Here is a 20,477-nt window from a genome sequence, read left to right on the forward strand (position 1 = left end):
GCCCGTGTCCTGTCAGCTAAATATAGCCTAATGTCACTAATGTTCATGGTTTTAATAAATCTTTTTGGCCTGCGACCATATCAGTGAATTTAAACTAATGAGTGTGTGTGTGTGTGTGTGTGTGTGTGTGTGTGTGTGTGTGTGTGTGTGTGCACTTATTATTAGCACTTAGCACTGTTTTATTAGTCATTGTCAGACAGTGTTTGATAACTAAAATCTCTCTCTTTTTTACCAGTATTAGCCAGAGGAGGATGTCCTCCAGGAGTTTTTAATTTGATTTTTTATTAAAAAAAAATATTATACTACACTGTGGTATTGACTTTGGTATTGAGTATCATGTACTTTTGGTGGTATTGGTCCCGACTACTAGATTTTTGGTATCGTGACATCCCTAATTGGGACATGAGTACATCGCAGGGTACCATGCACACATAATTTCACACCTAGGGGCAATTTAGGGTAATTTATCCACCTACTGGAATGTTTTCGGGAAGTGGGAGAAAATGGTAGAACCAGGAGGAAACCCACAGTGGCCACATGGAGAGCATGCAAACGCTGACCTTCACCATGACCAGGATAAAGCAGTTACAGGTGAATGAATGTGTGACATGGCATTCCAACAAACTTTCTTTTTTAATTTAATGTAAACCTTTCTCTTGAGAGCATTTTCACAATGAAATAAATATTTTAATTCTCACAACATTGAGCATGCAACTGTATGCATATTTAATTAAACGTAGCCTCATTTGCAGGAATAAATGTGTGTAGGTTTTTTAAATTTGTCATTTTATTTTTTACATTTATTTATTTATTTTTAACTACAGGTGAATATGGTAATGTTTTTTTTGTTTTTTTTTAAACAAACAAAAAACAAAACGAAAAAAAAAAAACAATAGAGCCACACCCCGGTTCAGACTATTTCTAAGAATTTTTCAAGAGGATTTGTTAACTGCATATTAAGTTCCTAACCCCTTTGGATGTTCTTAGCATATGCAGAGCGCGCCATCTAGTGGTTATTAGTAAGTAATGCACCTATAATGGCACTCTGAAGGTCAATGTTTAATATCTAACACTGTTATTATTTTTTTTTTAAGATTATACAATAGTATAATTATGGGTGTATACATTGCTCGTATCAGGATAAACATCCTGTTTATATTTTCAACAAAACCAACTAATTGTCTATTATAATAATCAGCAGGGGTTTTTTGTTTGCTCACTATGCGTCACTTCTTAGTAAGTGAAGGAATGCATACAGTAACTCCTCTTTTCAAAGTTCGTTATGAGACGGGGAAACTTAAACATGGACTACATTTCCCACAATACAATGCGTGGACACAGCCATTCCTCTGGACTTCGCGATGGTCCCGGTGTGTCTTGGGTTTTGTAGTTTAACCCTCGATGACTGGCACCGTATTGACGTCGCGACGTCTATGAGGCAGACAATTTTCTGCAGAGGGAAGACATGAAAATAGAGGCCAGGTAATTTTTAGTTTATTTACTCTGCTATGTTGGTATTATGTGGATATACCGTAATAAAGGCCAATTGTGAAACGAATAGGTTTTATTTGAGGCGGTTTTTTGCCTGTTGCGCAGGCTATAGTACACAGCTAAACCAGGAGCATTTTGGTGACGTGAAACATGGTTGTTTAGTTTGTTAGCTAGCTAGCTAGCTAGATTTACCATGTACACACACACACACACACACACACACACACACACACACACATATATATAGGATATATACTAGTGTATGTATATATGTTTATATTTTTGAGTTTATATGTAGCGGCGTGTTAGCAATGTTCCTGTTTTTAGGCGCTCAAATAAACAGCTTGTAGAAAACAAGCTAAGCTAAGCTAAGCTAATGAGCTAGTTACCTGACGAGCTAGTCTGTCGTTATGCCGCAGTGTTAGCACGTGCCATCTGCTGTTAAACAGCGTATCGGTCTGCTCATGCGCAGCACAGATATTTGCGAGTTAATTAAGAGGCAGACCCGGTTTTTTTTTAGCTCGTGCATTTGATGAAAATAATTGTTATGCAACATGGGCGATGTTGTTATTCATCCGGTCATGCAGCAGATCTCAAGTGACAAGACACAGCGTTACAGTCTGCTGAACCCGAGCTGATTGTTTATGTCTCATCAGGCTTATCTTATGAGCTGGAACAAACAAATCCTGTTAAAAATCAAACAAACAATCAAACAAACATCCTGCGCACGAGTGTACTTTCAAAATCACGTGCTGAACCACAGATGTAAACCCCTCCTTTATAACTGTGTGCGTAGGTTTTGTTTTGTTTTGTTTTGTTTTGTTTTTTTGTCTTGTCCTTAACCTGGTGTTTTTTTCTTTCTTCCCCACCTTTACACTTTGCCAGCAGCAGTTGTTGAACTGAAAACATGTCCAAGAAAAGGGGCAGGTAAGTCACAACCACTTTTATAGCTGGATTTGCCATATCAGCGCTCTTTGGACTGAGTTGTATTGTGCATTATATCATTTCATACACATCATCAGTGTTCCAGATATATAAGAAAGCAAACACAACGGCATGCTGTTGTTATAGGACGTTAGGGGGCTTTAACGCTGGCGGTTTAGTTCAAAACAGAGCACGGTTTGCATGGAAAATGGCTAACGTGAAAGCTGGCGTGGACCAGGAAGTGCACTGCGGTACCGAATAGTGATTTTGAGATTCGTTTTGTACGAATCTTTAATATGACTCAGGAACAATGAGTTGTCTCAGGAGCGTGATTCGTTCATTTTTGACCGCGCATGCACTGCAACATCTGGCGTTCTGTACAGGAAACAGAAATGATTAGTTCACGTCTCGAGTCTTCGGGTCCGAGTCGTCTGTTCTTCTGGTGACTGCCGCATAGACAATGCATCATGCAGTACCGGAAATGGAATGAACGAACGACATGAACCCGAAGACTCGAGATGTGAATTAATCATTTCTGTTTCCGGGGAACAGATGTGACAAATGTGATGTGACAAAACAAAGAACGACTCGGATCGCGAGGTGAGGTGAACTAACAGATCGCATAGCCTGAAAACCCAGCTTAGCTATTAATGAATCATTTCTGTTTCTCATAATTTGGCCTTTGCTGCATTAGCCTATAGTTTATATTATAGTTTAAGTACTAGACATGTTGGGGAATTTAACATGTAACGTTTGAATTATATTATGCTGAAATGAGCGAAATGACTCAAAAAGATTCGTTCATTTTGCTGAATGAGATTCAAAGATCTGAGTCAGTAAAACAATCCTCTCACTAGTAACGAACCCGAGACTAGATGAGGTAGGAGGTGGTCCGAGCTCGGTTACGCTGGAACTGTGCCGCGATTCCCGTGAACCTGCGTAAAGTAATTTACTTTTAGCTGATGACGACATCAATAGTTTCCACAACACACGTGTACTATGAGTGGCAGTGGAACGCTACGGGACACAGAAGAGGTCCAGTTCTGCACATAATATCTGCACCAAAATAATAAAAAAGCAAAAAATATGGTGAGTCGTGTTATGTTGTCCGTGCGTATTTGTGATGACGTAAGATAAACACAAACGTACTGGGGTTTGATAGACTCGAGGGAGTCCGAAACCAGACCGACACTGCGGTGGGTGCTGAGAACAATTGGGTTTGGGCCGCAGCAAACCTCAACATCGGGTCGGTGTGATTCAGCTTGACGTGATGCAGACTTACTGTTACAGTCCTGAAGTTGATTATTTTCCAGTAACAGCATGCTCTGAAGAGTTTTATTTCTCTTGAACCGCAACAAATTGTCCATGATTACAATTTTTCATTTATTCAAAGGGTCATATGATGCTTTCCTTTAGTGTGTAATGTGTCTGTGCAGGTATATGATCTGCAAAGTTACAAAGCTCAGTCTCCCACAAAGGGATTTATTCTATCTAACAGAGAACACTGATCCAGACCTGCCTAAAACACCTCGATCGAAGTCCAGATATTACTTCCATGACCATCTAGGTCACAATTTAAAATATCAGCATAACGCCGCCCAATGGCAGGCACGAAGAAAGAAGGCGAGGCTTCACCGAATTGCGTTGGCGCCACGTCACGGAGACGCTGTGTGTTTCGAAAGCAAAAGCCCTTTGTTTGGCCTTCTGAAAATGGACGAAACTAGGAATCAGTGGTTAACATTTATTTATAACGCTGTTCCTGAGCAGTACAACCCAAAAGTTTGCTTGTGCACAGCGCTTATTAAGGAGGACAGCTTCCTGAACCTGGGAGGGTACAACGCAGGCCATACACAAAGGCTACTCCTGAAAAGTGGCGCGATTCCCACTTTGCTCGGACAATCTTAGGCTTCTGAATCAGAACCTGTAAGTATGATTGATTATTTTATGAAGTATCTGCTATTGACTGTTCAAATGCGGAGTTTTGTGTCGTGGCCCAGGGTTCAGTTGTAGACCTCGGCTAACGTGCTGGCAAATATTATTGTGCTGAAGTAGTTTTGATATTCAACTGTGGGAATTTTTACCCAGAAGCGTGCAGAGTAACACACATTCCCGTGACACAGCTACCCGTCTGTATTTTGTGCCTTTATGTACGTCGATTTCATAAGCCAGATTACACCGTTATAACATCGTATCTGAAAGGTAAGAGAGTTAGAAAATCAAAACTTAGCACTGTGAAACGTTCTGCTCAAGTCGCGCTCGCAAAGTTGGTTCGGATAGATCTGCTCGATCATCCGCATTTTCAGAATCTGACTCAGGCTCGAACCGATACGGTAAAACTGACAACATTATTAACTGTGTTTATAAATGCTTTAGAAGTCTTGGAAGCTGAAGCTCGCGATTATGGTAAAGGGGCATTACATTTCTGACACATGTTTGAGGTTTTTGGCCAGTCACAATGCAATGGGTCAGCTGGCCAATCAGAGCACTCTGGGCTTTTCTGAAGGAGGGGCTTTGTAGAAATCTGAACTCAGTCGGAGTGTTTCAGGCAGTCTGGGAATAGAGGTACTGCAATAATGTGCAGTATGTGAATAATTTTTATTTATATATATATATATATATATATATATATATATATATATATATATATATATACACATTTAAGCATGTTAACCTATTCTATTACACACAATAAACAAAATAATGAACTTTTAAAAAGCATCATATGACCCCTTTAAAGAACGACACATTTTTTGAACCAGTTGTAGTCACAAAACCAACTAATTGTCTATTATAATAATCAGCAGGGTTTTTTTTGTTTGCTCACTATGCATCACTTCTTAGACAGTAAGTGAAGGAATGCATACAGTAACTCCTCTTTTCAAAGTTCGTTATGAGACAGGGAAACTTAAACATGGACTACATTTCCCACAATACAATGCATGGACACAGCCATTCCTCTGGACTTCGCAATGTTCCCAGTGCGTCTGGGGTTTTGTAGTTTAACCCTTGATGACTGGCACCATATTGACATCGCAACGTCTATGAGGCAGACAATTTTCCGCAGAGGGAAGACATGAAAATAGAGGCCAGGTAATTTTTAGTTTATTTACTCTGCTATGTTGGTATTATGTGGATATACAGTAATAAAGGTTTTATTTGAGGCGGTTTTTTGCCTGTTGCGCAGGCTATAGTACACAGCTAAACCAGGAGCATTTTGGTGACGTGAAACATGGTTGTTTAGTTTGTTAGCTTGCTAGCTAGCTAAATTTACCGTGTACACACACACACACATATATAGGATATATACTAGTGTATGTATATATGTTTATATTTTGGAGTTTATATGTAGCGGCGTGTTAGCAATGTTCCTGTTTTTAGGTGCCCAAATAAACAGCTTGTAGCTGTAGGGGAAAACAAGCTAAGCTAATGAGCTAGTTACCTGACGAGCTAGTCTGTCGTTATGCTGCAGTGTTAGCATGTGCCCCTTTTTAAAGTAAACAATTAGTTACCCCTTTTTAAAGAACGACACATCATTTTTGAACCATTTGTAGTCACATTTAACGTTGTACAGTGTTTTTGTGAGACAGGTTACAGCTGCTGTACAGTAATTCCTGCACCATGCAGGAATTTAAATCATGTCAACCATGGTAAATCTCATTTATCCCACAATACCTCTCACCATCACCTGGTCTCCTAAAACATTCGGTTTATGGCTCCTGATACAACCCCAATTCCAAAAAAGTTGGGATGCCGTGTAAAATGTAAATAAAAACAGAATGCAGTGATTTGCAAATCTCATAAACCCATATTTTATTCGCAGTAGATCATAGAAAACATATCAAATGTTTAAACTGAGGAAATGTACCATTTTAAGGGAAAAAAAGGTAATTTTGAATTTGATGGCTGCAACACGTCTTAAAAAAGTTGGGACAGGGCAACAAAAGGCTGGAAAAGTAAGTGTTAGTAAAAAGAAACAGCTGGAGGAATATTTTAACTATTTAGGTTAATTGGCAACAGGTCTGTAACATGATTGGGTATAAAAAGAGTATCTTAGAGAGGCAGACTCTTTCAGACGTAAAGATGGGATGGAATCTGGATGGACACATACAGTGTGTTGCTTTAAAACATGGGTATACCTTTCAGCATTGATGATGCATTTCCAGATGTGCAAGCTGCCCATTCCATAAGCACTAATGCACCCCATACCATCAGAGATGCAGGCTTTTGAACTAAGCACTGATAAAAAGCCGGATGGTCCCTCTCCTTTTTAGTCCTCTTTAGTTTAGAGTATGCAGTGTCCATGGTTTCCAAAAAGAATTTCAAATTTCAGTTCGTCTGACCACAGAACAGTTTTCTGCTTTGCCTCGGTCCATTTTAAATGAGCTTTGGCCCAGAGGAGACGGCGACGTTTCTGGATCATGTTCACATATGGCTTCTTCTTTGCATGATAGAGCTTTAACCAGCATTTGTGGAGTCATGGCGAACTGTGTTCACAGACAATGAGTTCTGGAGGTGTTTCTGAGCCCATGCAGTGATTTCCTTTACAGAATCATGCCTGTTTTTAATGCAGTGCTGCCTGAGGGCCTGAAGATCACGGGCATGCAATATTGATTTTCACCCTTCTCCCTTGCGCACAGAGATTTCTCCAGGTTCTTGGAATCTTTTGATGATATTATGAACTGTAGACGATGAGATATTCTTCGCAATTTTACGTTCAGGAACATTAGTCTGAAACTGTTCCACAAATTGTAGACGCAGTCCCCCCCTCATTTGCTTTATTTAAATTGGTAGTACTGTTTAACATAATGATTGAACATAACTTCATATTTGCCCATTCTCTCCTCCCTCAGGAAACGCAGCAGCGGAGAACTGAGTGACTCGCTCTCCCCCGACCCCAACTGCCTTCTGGGTAAGAGGATCCAGCACAGCTGGAGGGAGAAGGGCGCGCTTACTAAGTGGAAAGGCACCGTGCTGGACCGGCTCAGCGTCAACCCATCGCTCTTCATGGTCAAATACGATGGCTTCGACTGTGTCTACGGCATCGAGCTGTTCAAAGATGAGCGCGTGTCCAACCTGCAGGTGCTCACTGAGAAGATTGGTGAGTAGAACTCAGGCTAAACAGGAAGCCATATACTTTGAACAGGAAGTCAGCTGCGCACATCTCAACTTGAAGCTGTTGGAGTTTTTTTTTTTCTTCTCCCTGATAAAGTAAACTTGTCTTTTATCTACCGCATGTGGTGTAAATGACTGTTGTAGTACTTTGCACTTTAGTGACTCTTTCATCAAAGCAAATATCAAGGAGTTCCTCCTAGACAAATAGTATGAGGATGGTGTTCATAAGGTGCCGTTTGTTGCACCAGAAAAGTTTATTTAGAAACTGGTACAGCAAGTAGGAAGTGGGTGATATGACAAATATTTCACAATACTATAAACATACATGATACAAGATACATGATATGTTTCACATTATAAAGGTTTGCTAAAAAAAAACAACAACAGCCAAATATAATGCTTTTGAAAAAGTCCTGATTATGCTTTTATTACATTTCTACCCAAAAAAATCATTTAATAATAAAAAGGTGGGAAATATGTAACGGTTGGTTAAAAAAAAAAGTTAGAATAACGGAGATGTCTCAGAAAAGTGTATTGTGACATAATTATCACAATGTTTTATATGTCTTTACTATATTGGCGTCTTCCTGGGCGCTATAGAGGAAAGTGAAATACAATACAGAGATGCAAAAGTTTACGATTTAGCTGTAGCTTTTAAGATTTTTGCCCTGCTTTTTCAGTCAGTTCACTGTAGGGGCAGGGGCACGAGACGTGAAGTACGCAAATTTGCTTCTGGTAGCATTTACATTCACTTTGCAACCAGCTTTATGTGCATGACGACAGGGGGTCTTGTGAGCCAGTAGAAAGGGACTTTGTGGTCTCCTTGATTCATAAAACAATGGAGGAGCTGTTTATTACTAAGTAATACCAGACTGAAATTGCCTAGCTGTGTTCTTGTTTTTGCTAGGCACACATCTGGGGGAAAAAAGGCCTACTTATGTATGTACCAACGTAATCTAGGGTTTTTATGGTAATGTTTTTTTTTTTTCTTCTGCCTGCGAGGATTGTCTTGCTAGCAGTGACCACACTTCCTGTTTAATGTGGAAGGAACAAGGTCTACATGTGCACGATGAATAAGTCATATGTAGGTGAGAGTAAACTCTGGTGCAGTGTTGTGCTTCAGTCGGCCTTGCTGTTCTGAATGGCTCATTTCTTAACCCCTCTGAGTGAATTCTGATCATATTCGTGTCGTTGTCAGTTAGCAAATAGCATTAGGTACTTGGCAACTGTCTGGAAAATACGCAATGTTTGAACGCTTTGTTTATGTAATAAAAGCTGTGATTATTTACAGTTTGGTGTTACATTTACTTAATAGGCTTATTTCACTTAATGGATTTGGTTTTCATTTCATGTATGCAGACAGTAGACAGATGAACCTAGCATACCTAGAATTGAGTTTTCTTTATATCTGCAAATAACCTTTAATAATTTGTCATTCATAAATGGGAGGTGGCATTGGACTGCCTCTAGCTAATGCTGTGTTTTTGACAGCTATGCTAGCTAGTGCTTTTACATTATGAGACCGAAGCGTTTAGTTCATTTTTAAGTGTGGCTCAATGAAGGCTAGGATCTAATGTTGTCAGAGTAGAAACTCATGCCGTTGGGTCCGTATTAAGTGATAAGTAAGTATATATATATATATATATATATATATATATATATATATATATATATATATAATGTGTGTGTGTGTGTATGTGTGTGTATGTGTGTATATATATATATATATATATATATATATATATATATATATATATATATATATATATATATATATATATATATATGTGTGTGTGTGTGTGTATGTGTGTGTGTGTATATATATATAGATAGATAGATATATACATATATATACACATATATAACACACACATATATATATATATATATATATATATATATATATATATATATATATATATATATATATATATATATATATATTTATGTGTGTGTGTATATGTATATTTGTGAAGCTCAGTTCAAATGTTGCTTGCTGATTTAGCCAGAATTGCAGTCATCTGTCGCTTTGTTCCTTACTGGTGTGAACGCAATGTTAGTAGGGCTAGGTAATATGACAGAAATATCATATCATGATACCTGAGGACATTTCTACGTTACACAGTTCATATCACGATATGTGCAGTGCTGTAAAAAATCCTGATTTCTTCTGTTTTTGTGTATATTTCATACTAAATAGTTTCAGACATGAAAACAAAATCTAAGATAAAACAAAGGCAACCTGAGTAAACACAAAATACATTTTTTAAATGATAATGTTATTTACTGAAGCAAAAAATTTATCCAGTACCAACTGGGCTTGTGTGAAAAAGGTATTTGCCCCATGTAGTTACTAATTCCCCAAATCTATGAAACTGCATTCATAATGGGGTTCAGCTGGACTAGACACAACCAGGCCTGATTACTGCAAACCCTGTTCAATCAGAAAGCTTACAGTTCAAGCTTACAGTGCTGTGGAAAAGTATTTGCCCCCATCCTGATTTCTTCTGTTTTTGTGTACATTTCATACCAAAATATTTTAGATCTTCAAACGAAATACAACATAAAACAAAGGCGACCTGAATAAACGTTTTTAATTATTATTATTTTTTAATGGGAGCAAAAAAAAAAACTTTAGCAGCAATAACTCCAACCAAATGCTTCCGATAACTAGAGATCAGTCTTTCATTTACTTCTAGGACTAGAACCTATTCCTATGCTATTCATTCAGTACGTTTACATGGACAACAATAATCCAATATTAACCCGATTAAGACGATACTCTTATTAAGAAACTAGCATGTAAACAGCGATTATTGATGATCTTAATCTGACTAAAGTCATACTAGAAGTAAACACAAATGGAACTAAGACGTGTGGAGTATTCCTGTTTTAGTCACATTATCTAAGTGCATTACAGACATGATCACACTATTAACATCGTGTTGGAGTTTTCACCGCATTTTGCGACAGGACACACACACATGGCAGTGCTCAACCGTTTGATGGCAAGTAAGACTGCATGGCTGCGTCCCAAACCAGTGAAATACATGTTTTTCAGCTACTATATAGTAGGTAAGTATGCGGTTTGGATGTAGCCCACGGCTTCGAGCCATCAATAATTTGTCATGCTATATGTGCAAATAGACAACTGCTTGAAGCCGTGGGCTTCAGAACTTTTTTTGCTTCAGTAAATAACATTCTCATTTAAAAACTGTATTTTGTGTTTATTCAGGCTGCCTTTGTTTTATCTTGCATTTTGTTTTAATTTCTGAAACAGTTTAGTATGGGATATACACAAAAACAGAAGAAATCAGGTTTGTGGCATATCACAGCAATTTAGCTAACAAACTGTCTGTAAAACAGTAATAAAATAAACAAAAAACAACAAAGTTAAACTGAGTTTGCTGATACTTTTCTTTAATGTCTACAAAGACAAAGCAGATTAAGTTACATCGAATCAACGGCATCCATTCAGTACCATTTCATTTGTAATTATTAAAAATGTAAAAAAATAAAATAAATAAATCACCATACCAACGATATCTAAGAAAAGTGTATCGCGTAATCCTTTATCATGATATCGATATAATATGAATATATCATCCAGCCCTAAATGTTAGACCTGTGTTATTGATTTACAAACAAAAGCAGCAACAATTTGAACAATCTATCAGTTCAATTCAGTTTTACTTATATAGTACTGACAACAGTAGACTTGTCAGAAAGCAGCTCTTCAGAAATCTCGGTGTCGATTTAGATCCCAAATGAGCGAACCAGAGGTGGCAGTGGCAAGGAAAAACTCCCCGAGAGGACACGAGGAATAATCATGACCCAGAACACTGGGATTTTTAATCGTTATAGTAAACAGTCATATAGAGAAAACAATATTACATGTGTTGCAGGGATACGCACTGTTTAATGTAATCATATTATAAATAGGACAGGATTTTAAGATCACAACATGAGTAGTGCATGTTTCTTGAGACGTACAAGTGAGAAGTGTTCTTGAGAAGTGCACGTTTTTAGTGTATCCCTGTAAGATTAATCACAGCAGCCTGCAAAGCCTCAAGGCAAAGAAGCAGAAGGAGCAGAACAGGAGTAGAGCATCAGGATGAATCAGACTAGTCCAGATCTTGAGGAGAGTCACAGCAGTGTAGAAAGGTGTAAGATTTTTGGCAGCAGGAGAACATGTGCAGCTCGGCAGGCTGAGAGAACAGATTATTAGGTGTGATAAGCACAGACATGACTATAACAGACCATAGGTTTGCCCAGGTTTTGTGGGGGGGGAATTCAGTGCTTTGCAGGTATTTAGTGCCATTTTTATAAGTAATGTGGAATTTTTACTGCAAGGCAGTGCTCTTTGTTAGGTAAGACAAATACAATGTGGTCAAATTCACTTCAGGTTTGGTTACTTGTAATTTGCAATGCAGACTCTCAGTTTAAGAAATAAACAAATGTGCCCTGCTGTGTAAACAAAGTCAAGAGATAGTTTCGGTTAGTGAATTCATGTCAAGAATTATTCTATCTTTTATAGTGAACAACAAGATTAAAGTACCTCATGACCCAGAGGAGCTGGTGGGGAAAGCGGTGGAGCATCTGTTTGAGAAAGAGGATGGAGAAAAGAACGAGTGGAGAGGGATGGTGCTGTCTCGCGCCCCCATCATGACTAACTGGTATTACATCACTTACGAGAAGGACCCAGTGCTGTACATGTACCAGCTTTGGGACGACTACAAGGAAGGAGACCTCCGCATTTTACCTGAAGCAGGTGAGGGATTTGTGTTGATCTGTGAAAACGTATTCTGCTGCTCTTCGTTGGCGAATCATAATTGGTTTTGTCTGTTAGAATCATTATTTTAAAGTTCACTGGCAGCATATGCTGTTCACTCTTGGGAGCTCTACCACCCGTGCACTTTTTCTAGTCTATAACTTTCCAGTTTCAGGGACCCAATGTTAGCAGTGCTGTCTGACATTGTCTCTCTCCCCTGTCAATCACAGCAACTCTAGCCAATCGTGGGTGCTTGTCAGCTTATGTATGTTGAAGAGGGCAGATTGCAACAGTTATGATGTTGTTATAGAATGGTCATGAAGATAAGGCAGGAGTCAATTAAAGCGTTCTCCTCCAAGCACACTCAATTGTATTACGATGTTTGACACTGGCAGACCAAAAACAATGTAGAAATTGCCTATACGTATTAGGGCTGCAACAACTAATCGATAAAATCGCTAATTAAAATAATCGACAACGGATTTGATTATGGATTAGTCGGGTCTGTGTGGATAACCCCCATGTCAGTGATGTCACTTCACAATGATGAAAAATGCATTTCTATGAATAAAACACATCTGAGAAACAGCAGAGGTCACAGAGTGGGCTGCTGTGGGAAAAGTGCACGATCAGGTCCAAAACATGTGAATGTTTTATATTCTGCGCTTCAAACAAACTCGTAAGTGTATTAACTTGTAAGTGGCTTGTCGTGTCGGATGTTGCGACACACGCATGTGCTGTTTAATGTGTTCCAGACATGTATTCTTCAGTGCAGAAATGACATTTTTATCTTTATATCCTTACCTCTAAATGTTAGAAATTCACACCAGTATTTCCATTTTACATAAAGACTCGTCCTGACAGCAAGCGAATCTCCATTAAACTTCACTGAACAAGCGTGAGTCTGCGCATACGCGTCAGTCAGCTCACGATAGAAAGGAAGCACAATAACTTTGACTAAAATATTCATTTTGATCAAATATGTTGTTTGATGCTATATTTAGAAACTAAAGTACTTGTGTTTTTTATGAGAGCAGAAACTGTAATGAGGTTTAACATGTAACTATATAAATGTAAGAAGTGTTGCACATTTACAGAATAAAGTAACGTTACTGTGTTCAGATGAGTGATTGTGTGTGTTACTGCAGAACATTCAACCTCTTCCCAGTTAACACTTAGTTTGTGCTTTTGTTTTTCTTTTTTAGCATTTTTAATATAGTGATTTAACTTCTGCTTTAAATCTTGTGGACAATCAGTTGTTTTTTTTTTGGATTTCAAAATATAATAAAAAATAAATCCTTTGCACAATGTATAGCATAGCACAGATAGATACATTTAATAAATTTTTCATAGCCTTCAGTTTGCACAATGTTTGAAGGACAACACTGGACAATATCAGAAGTAACATGTTTTAAAAACAAACAAAAAAAACCCCAGAAAATAGAAATTGGCCTTTTAATCCAATTGGCCTTTACTCCTAATTGATCAATCGAATAAATATCCGACAGATTAACCGATTATCAAAATAATCATTCGTTGCAGCCCTATCACGTATGTATTAGCACTCAACTTTTGGGAGATGTAGAAAGTGTTTTGGAATTAATTTTAATAGTTTCTCAGTGTTGTGGTTTTTGTTTTGTTTTTTAAATTTCCATTTAAACCCCAGAGAACAAGCACCTGCTGCCTGCTGACAGGAAGCCTGGCGAGGAGACAGAGAGCCTTGTGGGTAAGCAGGTTGAATACGTTACTGACAAAGGAGTGAAGAGAACCGGGCTGGTCATCTACCAAGTCCCCGCCAAGCCCTCTGTCTACTACATCAAATATGACGACGATTTCCACATTCACGTCTATGACCTGGTCAAGACCACCTAAACTAACAAGAAAGCGGCATACGAAGACAAAACTCACCATCACCTCTCCATAGAGTAATGTCGTCAGCTCTCATTGTACTCTCTCTCTCTCTCTCTCTCTCTCTCTCTCCCCACTGTGTGTTGCTTTGGAGGGGTGGAATGGCACAGATGTTTGTGGTTTTATTCATTCGCGTGTGTCATATTCGTGGACGTCACATCATCGACGCAGGATTAGAGAACAAAGCTGAAAGCCTCAATTAGGGATATAATTTTTTTTTGCGCTGAGCATGTTAACTGAGTGATAATTGACTTCTAGTGGGTGTGGTGGTGAAAAGGCAGTCAGTTACAACATTCCTGATTGGGGCTTTAACAGTTTAAAATGGGGAAGCAGGTGTATCTAGAGATACACAGTCTATTTATTGACATTTAATTATGTTACTACATTTTCGTGATAGTCATGGGCCATTTAAAGACATTTTTTTGACAAGGTAAGACCGGATAGTGATGGAGAATATTTACAGAATTAATCTTTTGTAAAAAAAAAAAAAAAAAAAATTAAGGCAACTATTTATTTTTGCTTCCTGATATTCTTGCAAAAGTTTTCCGTTCATTAACTACTGTGAGTGTAGCTTTTTTTTCAATCGAATCAAATTTTGTTATCTTCCCCTAAAAATGAGCCTGAATCCAAGATGGCTGCACTTCCCGTAAAAGCTTTTCAGAGCAAAAAACCGACCATCTGGGCACGTCGTTTGGAGAAATAGTTAAAAGATGAAGACTGAAATCCAGTATCAGTGTGATCATAAGAATTCAGTAGATGGAATTTAAGTTTCAGTTAAAGATTGTAAAAGTTTTTAGTAAGGATACAGTCTGTCATTTCCCAGGTGAAATAATTCATGACTTTTTGTATTTTTTTATTTTTTTTTTGTGATGTATAAAAGTTTCAGCACACGAAATTGTCCAGAACTGCAGAATATGTCATTACGTTATTTGAATATGTATGTGTGTATACACTCACATACACACACACACACACATATATATATATATATATATATATATATATATATATATATATATATATATATATATATATATACACATGTACGTACGTGTGTGTGTAAATAAAACACGATGACATATTCTGCAAGATTTTCTGTGTTCTCCAGTTTTGTATGCTGATATATATATAATTTACTTATTGGCATTCATATATATATATACACACACACACACACTCGTATATAAATGCCAAAAAGTAAATAAATAGGCTCTGTCTATTAGGCTCTTCTTGTCCAATAGACAGGAATTAATGTTGTTGTTTTTTTTAATAGCTCTACATTACTAAAAATGGAGGTTTTATTAAAATGTGTTGATTAATTCATCCATACTGCGTAACCATATAATATTTAGAATGTAAACTTCATTTTCTCTGTATTCAGGTACGATCATCATGGAGTTGTCTTCCTAAGTGACATTTGATGTTTCATTTAAATCTTTCCAGCAGGCTGGATCTTCAGGAGAAAAAAAAAATCAGACTGAAAAATAGTGTTGAAATTAAAATGGATTTCCTTGTATTTCTAGAATTGACAGGGTGTATCAGGGGACGACTGTAATGAGTTAATCTCTAATAGTTGTCTTGTTGAGTTGAATGGCATTGTTTTGTACTATTTCGACACAGTTGATCTGAATAATAACGCACTGGAATCGAAATGTGATTAAGAGAAAAGCTCATTTCAGTCACAGAGGCTGAGTAAGTACTTCTGTACACATCAGCACTGACCGGTAGTATTTTGTGTGGGTCATTCGGAATATTGGACTTAACAAGGAAGTGACATTAAAGTCGTATCTCACTAATGAATTAATCAAACCAGCATCACATATGATAAATCTTGGTCTATAGAAACCTTCAGACCTCCAAGGCTTTTTTCCCATTAAAAAATAGCGTCCCCTAGCAAGATAAAGCCAGTAATGCGATGTGATGTGATGTGATCACTTGGATGTAATCCAGTTTTTTTTTGTGTGTGTTTGTGTGTGTGTAAATGACATAGCACATTAAAATAGTCTTGTTTATGGCAGCAGATCAGTGTTTGCTGTTAGCACTTGTGTTTATTGTAGTCAACTTATTTATAAAAGGATACAAATAATGCTTAAAACATCATGTCCTGGCTGTATAATAGTGTATACAGTATCGTGAATTTTACTCATGCAAATTCTATTATTTTAGTAGAAAAATGGCAACTATAGGATTTCTGTAGTTAATGCTTGGCAGATCCATAAATGAAACCATGTCTTTTTGTTTGTGGCATTGATTATTTAAAATCCACACAAAATTCCTACCGTTCAGTAAACATAAGGATAACTAAAATAATTTATTGAAAAAAATATATATAAATCACTCAGTTAATTAATCAGTGGTGCATTATTGAAGATATTTACCCAGTCTGCTTATTCATTCTCTTCCTCCTCCCTCCATGATAAATGTACAGCTATTAGCAACACATATAATCAACACATTTGTTTAGTTACTGCATGTAATTCAGAGACGGACACATTAAGAATTAGATCACTCACAATCTTCTCTGCAAAATGGTTTTAAAAGGTGTAATCTTATATGTACTTAAATGTATTTTTTGTAAATAATGCATATATGCTTGAAATCGTTATTTGTTGCATTTTTCTTTTTTCTTTTCTTTTTTTTTTTTTTGCTCATAGCAATCGCACTTTATTTTAGCTTTAGTGTGCCTCAGTGAAAGAGGAATTGACCTAATAATTCAGGCAGAATCATTTTATCTTTAAAGAGCAACTCCAGCAGGCTTTTAATTCAAACACCTTAATCACTGGGGAGGAAGGGTTGACCATTGAAAGACACATCGTTCTAGTCTCTTCTTGATGGGTATAAGACAGCCTGCGTTGTGTCGCCTCGCTCTCGTCTTTCTTTCAGACATTAAAAGCGTACCAAACTTTCATAAATGTTCGTTTTAACGTTAAACATTAAGCTACACACTAAGCTCATTTTGCCAGGCTAATACACTTTATTTGATCATATACAGTGGTAATAAATGTTCATAATAATCTGAATTACGAAATCAGATATGAAATAATCTTATTACGTATAGTGAGAAAGCACAGAAAGGAAGCTGAATGCTTTAATGAATGAAACAAGTTGCAGGTAGCATGAATTGAAACACATGATCTGGACAATAAATATTTATACTATAGCTCCTATACTGGAAGAAATTACATGAAGGACTTTGGTTGATAATGTATATGTTTGAAGAAGTTCCACTTGAGACTAGTTGAAGCATCCTACTTCTGGATTGATTTAGTGCTTGGACCCCTAAAAGACAGCATTAAGGAGTTTGGACACCATGACTGACAAAAACATTTAAGACGAATAAATCAGTTGCCTTGTAGGCCTGCCCCTGCCTGAAATAGTCAATAAAAAAAAGATTAAGGTTTAGTTATTTAAATGAAATTAGCTGGAGTTGCTCTTTAAACTGAGTAAAACCACAGTGAAGGGGTAGCGGATATGCTGATGGCAATCACCAAAGGAAAATTTGATACTTGTTTTGAGCTACACTTCACAATGTAGCTGTCATAGTATCATGTTAAACTAAGTAAAGATTAAATTGTTAAATGTAACACACCTTAAATTTGATTTTAATAATAATAATTAAAAAGACACAAAACAAAAAAGACCTTGCTATCAAATATATCTTTTCTGAAACGGATTGATTTTTTTTAAAAATTGCACTTATAAGCACAGTATGCCTTTATGTAAGTTTGGTTGCTTTTGCATAAATGCATCTCTCTCTTAGTACTTGGGATTAAAACTTGTAGTCAGATTTCTCCCCTTGTAGCATTTGTTCCTGATGAAAATGTATATGTTCAATTGCAGACCAAATGACTATTTAGTCCGTACAAGATTTTGCGTGTTTTTTTTTTAAATAAAAAAACAAAAAACATTTTTTGTGATTTTTTGCGGCCAAAATTGTTTGCGATTTTGCTGTGGCTTTAAAATTTTTTGTGCTTTTTTTTTTCTTCTTCTTTTTTGGATAAAACTACTTGAATTGGCGAAATTGCAATTGCACAAAATTGTTTTGCACACTCTTTCACAGTGATGTTTGTTTGTAAATGAGACCTTTTTAGCTGTACACATGTTCCACGCACGTGAATCGAAGAGGGCTTTGGCTGAATACGCGCTGCGATAATGTCACATGACGCGTCGTGGCTCAAATCTGTGGTAAAGCTCCTCTGAATATTGCAGTGTCCTTGAATTTGCGTTCAGTTCTGGTGATCCTGGTGAGAATGATTATTTAATCAATAGTGCTTTGAGGAAGGGATTTAAAAGATCACAGAGGGGTGAAGTTCTGGTGGACATCTTACTTGAGATTAATGCTCAGAACTTCTTAATGAACATGTGAGAGAGTATCAGGCATGGTTTTTCTCTCCAACCCGTGATATTAGATAGCTAAGTTTCATTAAGCATGCATTTTAAAAGATGGCCAGATCTGTTTATCGGTAAAGAAAAATCCTGTCGTATAAAATATGACCCTGGTGTACAACTTATTTGCTGTATTATGTCACTGAGATGAAGTTTGACCCAGCTGTACAGTTTTATCTTCTTGTCGATGTAAATAAAGCTTCTCAGATGTTTCCTTATGCTTTATAGTATTCACAATTACATTTGGGTGGAAATATCTTGTGTATTCACCTGTACTCATTTTAAAACGCTTGTACTATACTTTATTTCTGATCCGTATCAGTTTTGCTTGAACAGAAGGGGAAATACTTGTCGATGTCAATCCTTAAAATATTTGATTTAAGCAGATTAACGACATATACGCACTGTGCATTTTCAGTTTCTTTTCATTCTCGCTAATTGTGAATAAGTAAATATCTTCTGTAAATGTGATTTATCGTACGCTTGGCAAGCTTCCAGTAATCCCTAGCACCCCAGTTCCTTCTTTGATATGTGCTCCTGTTAGTTTTCTGCTTTTCGCCAAAGTTATCTTTTTTTTTTCTTAGGCAACATTCAGAAGTGTCAAAGCTGTTCCTGTTGTCTGTGTAATGATGCTATAATAAAATAAATAAATAAATAAAAGAGATATTTTTTTGCACTGATGCCAGTGTGTCATAATTTGTCAAATGTTAAGAGGGGAGCTTGTGCCAAGATGGCGTGTTCAGGTCAAGTGAAGTTTGTGAATATGATTTGCAAATGTGCATGTAAATGAGTGTGAGTCTGGAAAGGGATTGATGCTTGAGCTCAGAAGAGGGTGTCTGTTATTTAAAATAATTGTTAAAGGGGTAGTTCATCCAAAAAAGAAAATTCTGTCATCAGTTACTCACCCTCATGTCATTCTAAACGTATACGGCTTTAGTTCATCTTCGGAGTACAGATGAAGACATTTTAAGGAAACCTGGGAGATTTCTGTGCCTCCATTTTACAGTCCAGTAACCAAAACTTTCAAGCTCCAAAAAGTTCATAAAGGCATCGTAAAAGTAACCCACGTGACTCCAGTGGTTTAATCCCGGTTTTATGAAGTGAAACTAAAAAACTCGAATGAAGTCTTTATTCACAAAATACCTTCACTTCCGCATAGATCTCTGACGCATTCAGGAGAGAACGATGATGCATGCGTGCTGTGTGGACGCGAGAGCCGACAACAAAACCGCAAGTCATCCTCCATGTCGAAAGCTTGTTCTATGTGACAGTACAGCACTTCTGGGTTTCGTTGTATCGTGGGAGCGGACGACTGGAGTCACGTGGGTTACTTTTACGATGCCTTTATGAACTTTTTGGAGCTTGAAAGTTTTGGTTACTGTATAAATGGAGGGACAGAAATCTCCCAGGTTTGATTAAAATGTCTTCATTTATGTTCCGAAGATGAACAGAAGTCTTACAAGTTTGGAACATCAGGAAGGTAATTGATGACAGAATTTTCATTTTTGGGTGAACAATACCTTTAATGCGGGTCAAGATTGGCCTTAGTTTGGTATTGTTTAACTCTATTGCGCATAGTGTCCATGCTTGGACCGTCATTTAACTATCACTCTTGTATGTATATGTGTGTGTGTGTATATATATATATATGTATGTATATATATATATATATATATATATGTATATATATATATATATATATATATATATATATATATATATATATATATATTTTTTTTAAATTTTTTTTTTTTTTTTTTGGGGGGGGGGGGGGGGGGATCTGGGGATACCCAGGGGTTCATTAAGTGTAGCCAGTGATCCCCCCCCCCCCCCCCCCCCCCTTAGTTAGACTGGTGGAAATCACGACTCATCATTAAGGAAGGCG

At 37.2% G+C, this 20,477-nt stretch overlaps 1 protein-coding gene across 3 annotated transcripts; it reads left to right on the plus strand.

Moving 5' to 3' along the window:
• The first annotated feature begins 1,399 nt into the window (after positions 1–1,399).
• Positions 1,400–19,273, plus strand: zmp:0000000521 (spindlin-W). 3 transcript variants are annotated; one of them, XM_017496059.3, is made up of 5 exons: positions 1,400–1,482; positions 2,377–2,418; positions 7,266–7,513; positions 12,065–12,298; positions 13,965–19,273. In XM_017496059.3, the coding sequence occupies exons 2-5, from the start codon at positions 2,399–2,401 to the stop codon at positions 14,168–14,170; spliced, it is 708 nt and encodes a 235-aa protein (XP_017351548.1). In that variant the 5' UTR covers positions 1,400–1,482; positions 2,377–2,398; the 3' UTR covers positions 14,171–19,273. The 3 variants fall into 3 exon arrangements, with proteins under 3 accessions (XP_017351548.1, XP_017351549.1, XP_017351550.1); XM_017496060.3 differs by having other exon boundaries at positions 2,380–2,418; XM_017496061.3 differs by lacking the exons at positions 1,400–1,482; positions 2,377–2,418 and adding an exon at positions 5,127–5,505.
• The last annotated feature ends 1,204 nt before the right edge of the window (positions 19,274–20,477 follow it).

The sequence above is a fragment of the Ictalurus punctatus genome, chromosome 20 (assembly GCF_001660625.3).
Source record: "Ictalurus punctatus breed USDA103 chromosome 20, Coco_2.0, whole genome shotgun sequence".
NCBI lineage: Eukaryota > Metazoa > Chordata > Actinopteri > Siluriformes > Ictaluridae > Ictalurus > Ictalurus punctatus.